Source organism: Heterodontus francisci, chromosome 23, assembly GCF_036365525.1.
Source record: "Heterodontus francisci isolate sHetFra1 chromosome 23, sHetFra1.hap1, whole genome shotgun sequence".
In the NCBI taxonomy this organism is placed as follows: domain Eukaryota; kingdom Metazoa; phylum Chordata; class Chondrichthyes; order Heterodontiformes; family Heterodontidae; genus Heterodontus; species Heterodontus francisci.
In genome coordinates this window covers 32,645,209-32,658,194 of record NC_090393.1, presented here as the reverse complement: position 1 = coordinate 32,658,194, position 12,986 = coordinate 32,645,209, and the positions used below count along the sequence as shown (strand labels likewise).

At 44.8% G+C, this 12,986-nt stretch overlaps 1 protein-coding gene across 5 annotated transcripts in view; it reads right to left on the bottom strand.

Moving 5' to 3' along the window:
* Window positions 1-12,986, bottom strand: part of cfap251 (cilia and flagella associated protein 251) — a 106,310-nt gene that overhangs the window by 72,654 nt on the left and 20,670 nt on the right. For all 5 annotated transcript variants that reach the window (XM_068055029.1, XM_068055027.1, XM_068055030.1 and 2 more), the window contains 4 exons: window positions 12,067-12,312; window positions 11,436-11,576; window positions 9,965-10,074; window positions 1,298-1,406 (listed from right to left, as the gene is read on the bottom strand). In XM_068055029.1, the coding sequence (XP_067911130.1) occupies window positions 1,298-1,406; window positions 9,965-10,074; window positions 11,436-11,576; window positions 12,067-12,312 (606 nt within the window). The remainder of the gene's footprint in view (window positions 1-1,297; window positions 1,407-9,964; window positions 10,075-11,435; window positions 11,577-12,066; window positions 12,313-12,986) is intronic.

Here is a 12,986-nt window from a genome sequence, read left to right as displayed (position 1 = left end):
TTAAGAAAGGTGAGAAAGGGAAACCTGGGAATTATAGACTAGTTAACCTAATATCTGTTGTTGGGAAATTATTAGAGTCTATAAAAGGACAGAGTGACTGAATACCCAGAAAACTTTCAGCTGATCAGAGAGAGCTAACATGGATTTGTAGCTGGTAGGTCATGCCTGACAAACCTGATTGAATTTTTTTGAAGATGTGATCTAAGTAATGGACTGGGGTATGTCTATCAACTTCCAGAAGGCATTTGATAAAGTTCCTCATAAGAGATATTTAGCTAAAGTTAAAGGTCATGGAATTGAGGGCAAATTATTGACCTTGTTAGGAAATTAGCTGTACAGCAGGAGACAGAGAAGGGATAATGAGCAGTTACTGTATTTGGCAGGATATAATATTAAGGGGAACTGATAGGATAGCTAGAAAGAAACTACTTCCATTAGTTGGGGAATCTAGGACTAGAGGACATAGGCCAGGCTCTAATTTTTAGACTTTCAGGAGTGAAGTTAGGAAATACTTCTACATGAAAAGGTTGGTAGAAGCTTGGACATCTTTTCCACAAAACAGCAGTTGATACTGGGTCAATTGATAGCTTTAAAGCTGAGATTGACAGATTTGTGGTATTAAGGGATATGGGGGGAAAAGGTGTGTATATGGTGTTAGGACCAGCCATGATCTCACTGAATGGCAGAACAGATTCGAGGGGCTAAATTACCTACTCCTGTTCTTATGTTCCTATGCAAACTGTCCTCACCCAACAGGTGTGCGCTTTCTGGCAGAGGCCACTAGATAACAAACATTAGTAGGAACCCAGGCTGATTTTTCCTCCCTGTAGCCCAAGTATTTTAAGGGCTTCTATTACTGCCCTGGCTGTGACAATCTGTTTTTTTTTTGTTGCATTAGTGAGCTTTTACATTGCAGCTTTACTATTGAAGTTCATGATTTCCATTACGATTTAACACAATCCTTTTAGTTTTACGGTTTATCTTTGAATAGTATGACAAAAAGGGAGAAGGGGTTGCAAAATGATAATACAAGACCAGGATTTTTAAAAAAGCTAGGCAATGAAATATGGCACAGAAGGAGGCCATTCGGCCCATTGAGCCCATGCCAGCAATCCACAGAACTATGCAGTTAGTCCCATTCCCCGGCTCGATACAATCATTTTCTCACAGGACAGATAATTTGGTATCCAAAAATCTCCCTGGTTACAATACTCAAGTCCATATTGTATTAGAGTTAATTAAAATAAATATATTCAAAGCAAGTAAAGCCAACTGGAGATCATAATTCTTTATGCACCTGAACTGATCCTATGCCAACTGTTGCAAGGTACTTCGCATCTTGAGTCATAGCCATGGCACCAACTCCACCCTCTGGATGACAGTCAAACAGTGTTTGTACAGGTATACTGGAAGCCAAGATAGCAAATACAGTGATTACAAAGGATATCAGTTCATCATCATAATTTACAAAAACAATTAATGGTTCAAATTCAGTAACTAATTTACATGCAAGGTACCATCTCTTTTTGAATATTGTTATGAACAGGTAGTTAATTTTTTTTTAAACAAATTTCTGTTTTCAAAAGCCTGTCGATAAGCTGATTGTGACTGAATATTCCTCCCTTGAACCCTGACTTGTAAAGGACCGCAAAAACACTGTTGTTAAATTTTAAAACAAAGAAGCAGGGTTTATTAACACACTCTTAAACTTGAGAGGGGCTTAACTGCGCAACGCACACTCACAAACATACAAGGAAAAGGTAAAGGCATCAAAAGGGCAAGGACAATCACCAAATAGAAAATAGCTTAACTGCAAACGAACAGAGGGGTTCTCGTTGAAGCCAGAGTTTTTTTTAATATTAACAAAGTCCAAAGCTGGAGTTAACCAACTGGAAATGCAAGTGGGGATAGGAGTCATTGGAAACCTCTTCTCATACACTTTCTTCTTCTTGCACTTTCGGAGATAAGCTGAGGCAGCTTAATTTCTGATGTCACCCTTTTTGATGAAGAGAAAACTGGCAGAGAGCAGATTTTCTTGCTGTTTTGCAGACCGTTGCTTCTTTTCTTCTTCTTTCAAGTAGGCCTCAGTGAAGTGAGATGCAGCTTCAAGGCAGCTGTGTTTTTGAATGAGCTGTTCCCTCAACTGATACCGTTTCAAATCCAGGCAGGCTGAAAAGGGTGGCTTCTCGGTCATGTGACTGGACCCCTTCCAGTAGCTGTCCCACTTCCTGTTGGTGAAGTGATCTCCCTCCTCCATTTTAACAAGTGAAACACAGAATAAATCAACTTAAACATCCTGTGTTTAATGGCAGTGGACAACAACACCCAAGTGCACAAAAACACCACTTACAGTTGTTCTCATTCATTCATGACAATATGCAAAAATACATATTTTTAAAATAAATATTGGCTCAGCAACATGAAGGACATTAATGTTGGAATTGGAACATTTTCCATTTGGTCTAACCAGCATTAGTATCAAGCACCCCCTGGTCATGTAAATATAGTTAGATACAAGGTAAAGCTCCTGGTACTGTAGCCCAAAAGGCCTCAGGCACAAACTCAAAAAAGCATCATTTACTGTCTATGACATTTTTTTAAATCCATTTCTCACACCAGTTATCTTGTGGCCTGATAGGGCCAAACTAGGGGGAGTGCTGTGCTAAAACTAGTTCCTCTTGGGCTATACATAAATGTGACTAAATCAAGAACTAGATTAATATTACACAAATTAATTTCTCATAGGAACTTAGTCAGCAGAAAGTGAAAACTGTTATCCCATCAGTCTGTGCCAGATTTTAATTCACTACACCACCTGGAGGCCCCCTGGCTCCACCCAAAAAATTATTTTCATAATTAATGTGAATATATTGTTTGAATATTAAGCATTTTGCCTGAAAAGCTCCAGCACTTTAACCTGGATCAATGATACCCAGGCTTTGTTGTGATGCTCCAGTGTATGATATTCTTCTTTGGCCTCCTTATCTTGAGAGACAATGGGTAAGCACCTGGAGGTGGTCAGTGGTGTGTGGAGCAGCGCCTGGAGTGGCGATAAAGGCCAATTCTAGAGTGACAGGCTCTTCCACAGGTGCTGCAGAAAAATCTGTTTGTCGGAACTGTTACACAGTTGGCTCTCCCCTTGCGCCTCTGTCTTTTTTCCTGCCAACTACTAAGTCTCTTCGAATCGTCACACTTTAGCCCCGCCTTTATGGCTGCCCGCCAGCTCTGGCGAGCGCTGGCAACTGACTCCCACGACTTGTGATCAATGTCACAGGACTTCATGTCTCGTTTACAGACGTCTTTAAAGCGGAAACATGGACGGCCGGTGGGTCTGATACCAGTGGCGAGCTCGCTGTACAATGTGTCTTTGGGGATCCTGCCATCCTCCATGCGGCTCACATGGCCAAGCCATCTCAAGCGCCACTGACTCAGTAGTGTGTATAAGCTGGGGATGTTGGCCGCCTCGAGGACTTCTGTGTTGGAGATACGGTCCTGCCACCTGATGCCAAGTATTCTCCGGAGGCAGCGAAGATGGAATGAATTGAGACGTCGCTCTTGGCTGACATACGTTGTCCAGGCCTCGCTGCCGTAGAGCAAGGTACTGAGGACACAGGTTTGATACACTCGGACCTTTGTGTTCCGTGTCAGTGCGCCATTTTCCCCACACTCTCTTGGCCAGTCTGGACATAGCAGTGGAAGCCTTTCCCATCCGCTTGTTGATTCCTGCATCGAGAGACAGGTTACTGGTGATAGTTGAGCCTAGGTAGGTGAACTCTTGAACCACTTCCAGAGCGTGGTCGCCAATATTGATGGATGGAGCATTTCTGACGTCCTGCCCCATGATGTTCGTTTTCTTGAGGCTGATGGTTAGGCCAAATTCATTGCAGGCAGCCGCAAACCTGTCGATGAGACTCTGCAGGCACTCTTCAGTGTGAGATGTTAAAGCAGCATCGTCAGCAAAGAGGAGTTCCCTGATCAGGACTTTCCGTACTTTGGACTTCGCTCTTAGACGGGCAAGGTTGAACAACCTGCCCCCTGATCTTGTGTGGAGGAAAATTCCTTCTTCAGAGGACTTGAACGCATGTGAAAGCAGCAGGGAGAAGAAAATCCCAAAAAGTCTGGGTGCGAGAACACAGCCCTGTTTCACGCCACTCAGGATAGGAAAGGGGTCTGATGAGGAGCCACCATGTTGAATTGTGCCTTTCATATTGCCATGGAATGAGGTGATGATACTTAGTAGCTTTGGTGGACATCCAATCTTTTCTAGTAGTCTGAAGAGACCACGTCTGCTGACGAGGTCAAAGGCTTTGGTGAGATCAATGAAAGCAATGTAGAGGGGCATCTGTTGCTCGCGGCATTTCTCCTGTATCTGACGAAGGGAGAACAGCATGTCAACGGTCGATCTCTCTTGTACGAAAGCCACACTGTGCCTCAGGGTAGACGCGCTCGGCCAGCTTCTGGAGCCTGTTTAGAGCGACTTGAGCAAAGACTTTCCCCACGATGCTGAGCAGGGAGATTCCACGGTAGTTGTTGCAGTCACCGCGGTCACCTTTGTTTTTATAGAGGGTGATGATATTGGCATCGCGCATGTCCTGAGGTACTGCTCCCTCGTCCCAGCACAGGCATAGCCGTTCATGTAGTGCTGACAGTATAGCAGGCTTGGCACTCTTGATTATTTCAGGGGTAATGCTGTCCTTCCCAGGGGCTTTTCCGCTGTCTAGAGAATCAATGGCATCACCGAGTTCCGATTTGGTTGGCTGTACGTCCAGCTCATCCATGACTGGTAGAGGCTGGGCTGCATTGAGCGCAGTCTCAGTGACAACATTCTCCCTGGAGTACAGTTCTAGGTAGTGCTCAACCCAGCGGTCCATTTGTTTGCGTTGGTCAGTGATTATGTCCCCTGATTTAGATTTGAGGGGGGCGATCTTCTTGATGGTTGGCCCAAGAGCTCTCTTAATGCCATCATACATTCCTCTGATGTTTTCGGCGTCTGAGGCCAGCTGAATATGACTGCATAGGTGTTGCCAGTAATCGTTTGCGCAGCGCCTGGCTGTTCTTTGTGCAGTGCTTCTGGCTGCTTTAAGTGCTACAGATGTTAACTCGCTGGGGGCTTTCTTGTAGTTCAACAGTGCAATGCGTTTAGCGGCTATGACAGGTTCCAGCTCATTATGAGATTGAAACCAGTCTGCATTTCTCTTCACACTTTTGCCGTAGGTGGTCAAAGCTGACTCATAGATGGCGTCTCTGATGTGGGCCCACGGTCTCAGCATCCCCTGTGGGAGTGTTTTGAAGGGCTGTTACAAAAATTTCTAAATTCACTTGTAACAGCTGTGGGTGAGAAATTCTGCTCGTGTTGATGCGCGGGTGGCCCTTCTGCTTGGAATGATGCAACTTCTTTGGTCTGAGTCTAACCTTGCAGCACACCAGGGAGTGGTCGGTGTCGCAATCCGCACTGTGGAAGCTGCGTGTGATTTGAACACTGTTTAAGGCAGCTCGCCTTGTGACAATGAGGTCTAGCTGGTGCCAACGATGCGATCTTGGGTGCCTCCATGAAACCCGGTGACAGGGTTTAGTATGAAAGAACGAGTTGGTGATGCAGAGGTTATGATAGGTACACAACTCAAGCAATCTCTGCCCGTTCTCATTCATCCTTCCAACGCCATAGCGCCCAAGGCAGGAGGGCCATGAGTCATGGTTGGCCCCAACCCTGGCATTAAAGTCCCCCAGCAGGAATAGGTGTTCGGTGTTGGGGATGCTGCTAATGATGTTATGGAGTTCCTCGTAGAACTGATCTTTAGCTTCAGGTGGGGAGCAGAGTGTTGGAGCATAGATGCTGGGTAGGTGTACTGGACCAGAGGTGGTGAGCAGTCGAATGGACAGTATGCATTCCGAGCCATTTGAGGGAGGCTCTATCATGCTGACCAAGGAGTTTCTGATGGCGAAGCACACGCCATGCTGTCTTGGTTCTTCAGGATCCCTGCCCTGCCAGAAGAAGGTGTAGTCTTGCTCTGCTAGAGATCCACTCGCGGGGAGAAGTGTCTCCTGAAGCGCTGCAATGTCTACATTGAGTCTACTGAGCTCGTTGTTAATGATGGCGGTCTTCCGAGAATCGTTGATTTGTGTAAGGTCTTCCAACAGGCCAGGACACATAGTTCTGACGTTCCAGCTTGCAAAGCGAAGGGCTGGTACCTTCTTTCCTTTTTTCGTGTTGTTTGGTGCGGTGTTTCAGTCCACCTTTCGGGCAATGACCCTGAGCTCCAAGCACCCATTGAAGCAGGGTCGACTGTGGCGGGACAGAACCTTATTGACCAGGGGCTGCCCGGTTTGAGGCGGGCGATAGCTGTCCAGTGAGGTGTGATGACCTCTCCCACCGACAAAGGCAACCCATGGCGCCCAGTTTCTACGCCAATTTATCTGGACTTATAACCCGTAACTGCTGCCTTCCGTGTTGTTTCAGTCGCTGTGAGGCGACTATGGAGTGACCTCTCCATAGCGCATGCCTGGGCGAATTTATGGAGGTCGAGAGTTGCCCAGCCGTCAAAACCCCCCTCTCGGCCTTTCTGGTGGGGTCCAAAGGAGTGCAGAGCGCGACGTTTGGCACCGGTATGGCTGCAGGAACTGCCGGAAGCATGCCAAAAGTGACACATGACCGCCTATGGGGTTCCGCTCCGGATTTTCTGTCAGGGTTTACTCCCTTAGCCTTGGTCTCTCCAGAGACGCCCACAAGGCAGTGGGGTTGTTAGGGCCCCTACACAGGTATAGGATGATGCCGGTGAGAGGAGGGAGTGCGAGGGGGAGGGGTGGAGGGGGTGCAGGGGAAGGGGGTGCAGGGGAAAGATGGTGCGGGGTTGTGAAGGGGTGAGCTGAGAGTGGAGCAGGGAAGGGGTGGGGGGGGGGGGAAAAGCGGGTGCAGGTAATAAGCCATTTCCTCAGTTCCCACCATCGACGTCTGGAAAGCTCATCCGCGTCCTTCGGGAGGTGAAGCATCTTTTGGCAGACTTACAAAGGTGATTATATTCACTAAGGGTTTTTTGGTGTGGTTTATATAAAGGCATACAGCATTGCCGACAGTGTGCTGCAGATGCTCTCCGAGCCATCTCCCGCGGGCGCTTTGAAGTTGCGGCCGAGGAGCCGTTCGTGGATTTTTGGGTGCTCGGGGCACCTTTTCGCAAGGCTTCCCTTGGGTCCCGCTGCTCCTTCTTCTCTTCAATGGACTTACCGCACACCACGGACACTCTGGACGGTGAAGACAGCAGGATCGGAGATCAAAGCATCACCAGCTGCACTCTTCAGTTTCGTCCGGATCAATTTCGCTGAGAAAACAAAGAGCAGGTGTGGCTGGGGGAGGGCAGTGGGCCCAGGTAACACAAACTAAACTAACTGTTAGTTTTTAGTTAGGGCTAAAATGAACTGATTTAAAGAGCCAGGGGAGTTTAAACAGTTTAAGAGGGTAGATTGGGGGAGAAAACACTAAGAATGGGAGCAGATGGCCATGGATAGAGTTGAACAGCAAGGGAGCTTCCTAGGGAGCTTACAGCCCAGGAGCCATCTTGCACATCAGGTGGCAGGACTATAGTACTATGATATAGTACTAAACCAATCACGTTATTTACCATGTTTTCAGCTTTTTTTTTTATTCGTTTGGGGGATGTGGGTGTTGGTAGCTAGGTCAGCATTTATTGCCCATCCCTAATTGTCCTCGAGAGGGTGGTGGTGGGCTGCCTTCTTGAACCGCTGCAGTCCATGAGATGTTCCTACACCAACGGTGCTGTTAGAAAGGAGAGTTCCAGGATTTTGACCCAGCGACTGAAGGAATAGCAATATAGTTCCACGTTAGGATGGTGTGTGGCTTGGAGGGGAACTTGCAGGTGGTGGCGTTCCCATGCACCTGCTGCCCTTGTCCTTCTAGGTGGTACTGGTCACAGGTTTGGAAGGTGCTGTCAAAGGAGCCTTGGGGAGTTGCTGCAGTGCATCTTGTATATGGTACACATTGTTGCCACTGTGAGTCAGTGGTGTAGGGAGTGGATCAGGTGCCAATCAAGCAGACTGCTTTGTCTGGATGGTGTTGAGCTTCTTGTGTTGTTGGAGCTGCACCCATCCAGGCAAGTGGAGAGTATTCCATCACACTTCTGACTTGTGCCTTGTAGATGGTGGACAGGCATTGGGAGACAGGAGGTGAGTTACTTGCCTCAGAATTCCCAGCCTCTGTGGCTGGTCCAGTTCAGTTTCGGTTCAATGGTGACCCCCAGGATATTGATAGTTAGGGATTCAGTGATGGTAATGCCATTGAACATCAAGGGGAGATGGTTAGATTCTCTCTTGTTGGAGATGGTCATTGCCTGGCACTTAAGTGGCAAGTAACATTTGCGCCACACATCAGTCCAAGCCTGGTCTTGCAGCATATCTACACAGACTGCTTCAGTATCTGGAGGCATTGCGAATGGTGCTCAACATTGTGCAATCATCAGCGAACATCCCCATTTCTGACCTTATGATGAAGGGATGGTCATTGATGAAGCTGCTGAAGATGGTTGGGGCTAGGACACTACCCGGAGGAACTCCTGCAGTGATGTCCTGGGACTGAGATGATGGACCTCCAACCACAACCATCTTCCTTTGTGCTAGGTATGACTCTAAACAATGGAGAGTTTTCCCTTTGATTTCCAATTCCTTCAGTTTTGCTAGGGCTCCTTGATGCCAAACTTAGTCAAATGCTGCCTTGATGTCAAGGGCAGTAACTCTCACCTCACCTCTGGAGTTCAGCTCTTTTGTCCATGTTTAAACCAAGGCTGTATGATGTCAGGAGCTGAGTGGCCCTGGCGGAACCCAAACTGAGCATCAGTAAGCAGGTTATTGCTGAGCAAGTGCCACTTGATAGCACTGTTGACGACCCCTTCCATCACTTTGCTGATGACCGGGAGTAGACTGATAGGGCGGTAATTGGCCAGGTCGGATTTGTCCTGCTTTTTGTACACAGGAAGTACCTGGGCAATTTTCCACATTGGCAGTTAGCAGCCAGTGTCGTAGCAATAGTAGAACAGTTTAGCACAAGTCTTCAGTGCTAATGCCGGAATGTTCTCAGGGCCCATAGCCTTTGCAGTATCTAGTGCCTTCAGCTGTTTCTTGATTTCATGTGGAATGAATCAGATTGGCATCGGTGATGCTGGGGACCTCAGGAGGAGGCTGAGATGGATCAGCCACATGGCACTTCGGACTGAAGATGGATGCAAATCTTTCAGCCTTGTCTTTTACACTGATGTGCTGGGCTCTCCCATCATTTAGGATGTGGATGTTTGTGCAGCCTTCTCCTCCTGTCAGTTGTTAATTGTCCGCCACCATTCACGACTGGATGTGGCAGGACTTCAGAGCTTAGATCTGATCCATTGGTTGTGGGATCACTTAGCCCAGTCTATTGCATGGTGCTTCCACTGTTTGGCTGCAATGATGTACTTTCTGCGACTGGACAACGTCTTTTAAAAGCTGCAATAGGACCATAAAATAACACAAAGCACTAGAAATTGCATGGTACTGCTACCTAATATTGGCAATTCACTTTTCTACTCACCATTTGTGTAACTAAAAGAATTATGTAACATTTTTTTGAGTTCAACATTATTTTTGAAATGTCCCAGTCAGTAATGCTACAAGGTGGTGGAATACTGTACTTTTTTTTTTTTATTAGTAGTGCCAGTGCCAAATGAAGACCATTAGTTTCCCCACAAGCAGGGAGGAAAAGTGGAAGGAGAATTACCCTGAGGTACTCTCTAACAGCCCAGTTACAGTGCAGCACTATCAGAGGTTTGGACACAGAGGATGTGTGGAGTCGAAAAGTAATGAAAAGGAAAGAAAATTAAAAGATTTATAAAAAGTAATCTAAAACAACAAAAAGTTTAAAAAAAGAAATACACCTGTATCTCAGGGACAGATAGAATTAATTCAAAAATACTGATCATTATCCACTTACCCTGAGAAAGTGTCCCATACAATAACTAGACTCTCTGGGCTTTGGTCTGCTGTTGCCACCCATCTCCTATTTCCACTCACAGCTATGCATGAAATCGGACTACAGTGACCCTGGAGAACAAATTACATTTCGTTACACAAGAGGTAAAGAACTCGGTTAAAAAATAAAGTGCTTTAGGTTTACTATCCTACTCAAGTTCACTAATTTTTTTAAGACATTCATGAGATACGGGTGTTGCTGGCAAGCCAGTATTTATTGCCCATCCCGATACAACCAAGTGATAAGCAAGGACATTTCAGAGGGCAGTTAAGAGTCTAAAACATTGCTGTGGGCCCGGAGTCACATATCAACCAGACCAGGTAAGGATGGCAGATTTCTCCCCTACGGGACATTAGTAAACCAGATGGGTTTTTATGACAATCCATTGGTTTCATTTTTATTCCAGATTTATTTAATTAACTGAGTTTAAAATTCCCCAGCTGCTGTGGTAGGAAGTGAATTCAAGTCTCCAGGCCTCTGGATTACTAACCACTATGGTACCATACCAATTATTGTTAATGTATAATGACGTACAAAATAATGTGGTATCCATTATTCATATCAATACTGTAGTTGAAATTACCCAAGCATCGAACATCATTACCATCTTAACTTTGCATCATAAAATATTATTGTAAAAAATAGTGAGGGTAGGATCACTCTAATTGTGGAGGGTGAAGATAAGGCATAGATATTAAATAAATATTTTTAATGGATTTTTACAAGTGACAATAAGTGTACTGGAGGAGGAACAACTAAGAACAAGATATAGAAAAGTATTTTTTTCTGCTAAAATTTTAGCAGAACTTATGGTGGTTACGTCATTGGGCCCAGTTAGCATGTACCCTATGCTGCAGAAAGAAGGCAGAGAAGAGATAGCAGAGTCTCTGGCCACCTTTTATTTAAATCCTCTAAATATGAAAATTGCACTGTGGGTTTGGAGAATAGCCTAAGTTGTACTCTTATTGAAGAAGGGAGAGAAGGACAAACTAGGTAACTATAGAACAATAAGTCCAAAAAGGCAAACTCTTAAGGCTAAATTTTATGGGCCCCCTCAGGACAGGAACAGAGGTGGGGGGGGGCGTAAAATTGCACCAGATACTGCCTTTTTGACGCCTTCCAATTTTGTCCAGGGTAGGGAAGGCCAAGGGCGGCCTTCCCACCGCAGGCCAACTGAGGCCCTTAAGTGACCAAATTATTGGCCACTTAAAAGGCCTCTTCCCGCCTCCACCTCAATTTAATGGAAGGCACAGTGGCCTGCCTCTGCAGGGAGAAGAGTCAGTAGAAGAGACATTTCTGACTCGAAACTCAACTCTGTTTCTCTCTTCACAGATGCTGCCAAACCTGTGGACTATTTCTAGCATTGTCTGTTTTTGTTTCAGATTTCCAGCATCCGCAGTATTTTGCTTTTGTTATACTGAATGTTACCTACCTGTAAGAGGTGCTGTCGAGTAATTGAAAAGTTATTCATAACTGCAGTGTGTGATGAAGCATAAAGGATCAGCCTCCGGTTATCAATATGCAAAGCAAACACTGGAGTATCCCGGTTTATTCCAAAGGACCACACTAAGTTCTGTTAAAAGAAAGCAAGGCTGTTCGATCTTTATACGTCTATAGATAAATGATTTGTATGCCTTCCAGATATTAAATCATTATGTTGTACAACAGTTAATATTGTAAGATTATTAGGTTACTAAAAAGTTACTAACCAGAATACTAATTGTTAAACTCCAGCTATTATAAACTGCATTTGATTGCCAGCTTGGGTTTACAGCCATGGTTACCCAGATGATGATTTCCCTGTCTCAGGTGGGCTACATCCAATAGGAAATTGACTCAAGACAATCTCACGTACCTCTCACTGGCTTTTTAAAGAGCAGTATAAACAAAGTTTTGGACAGAACTGTCTGCCCTCTTGACGGGGCAATAGTGCATGACATAGGAGGGAAAATTTAAAAGGGGGAGGAGAAAAATATTAAATTAGGGAAAAAGAAGATAGACAATATTCTTTCCTGTTGAATAAATTAATTTCAGATGGTGGTACTAACAAAAGCATTTCTTACCAAAGAATTTTGTTTCATGTAGGAGTTTTCTTCAAACACAGTGTCACACACAGCAGTTTGAACCAAAGAGGACTCTGGTTCACGTTCTGCTATAAAAACATCTGCTTCAGTTGCTGATGCACAGCTGCATATATCCTGACTTAATGCATTCTCAATGCAAAATGCAGCATCAGGGTGTAACCTTGCCGGAGCTGAGCCAATGCGCATTTGTCCGTCTACTTCACAACTAACCGTTCCTCGGCCATCCTTCATTAGATGCAAAAAAAAACAAAATTAATGGTCTACACTCAACTGTTTTGTACAGGGTATCATGATCGGTTCGAACTGTTAAAATTTTCTATGGAATAGATCATTTTTGAACTATACAAATGTTTGAAAATAATTACAAACCAGACTCAAACACTATCAAAAATTTCAAATACCCTGATATTATCAATATGATTCATCAAAACAACATCTAACATTATTATTGATTACAATATGAAACTTTAACTTGAATAAACATATCATTGAAAATGCAGTATCAAAAAAAAACTGTGCATATATACATTCTAGATGATTAGAAGGGAATATTGCATCTGTTACAAGCTGGCAAGGTTTGTATTGTTCTGAAGTAGTCCAAATGCCTATTTAATAGAGTGACCATACTTTCCTGTTTTCTCGGGACAGTCTCCAAATGAATTGTCCCCAGGCACAAAATATCGCCAGAAAAATCCCAGTTCACAAAATCTGTTCATGAACAATGTTCCCTCTAAATTTTCTGTGTTCTGGGCAGGGTAAAAACTCCTCTGAGCACTACAATTTGTCCATTGGCAGGTTACATTTTACAAGTCACTGAACTTACACAAAATTGTGAGAGGCCCATTTATTTCAATGCGCGGTACATTCCAGATTGCTGCATGGCCGTGCATGCACAACCA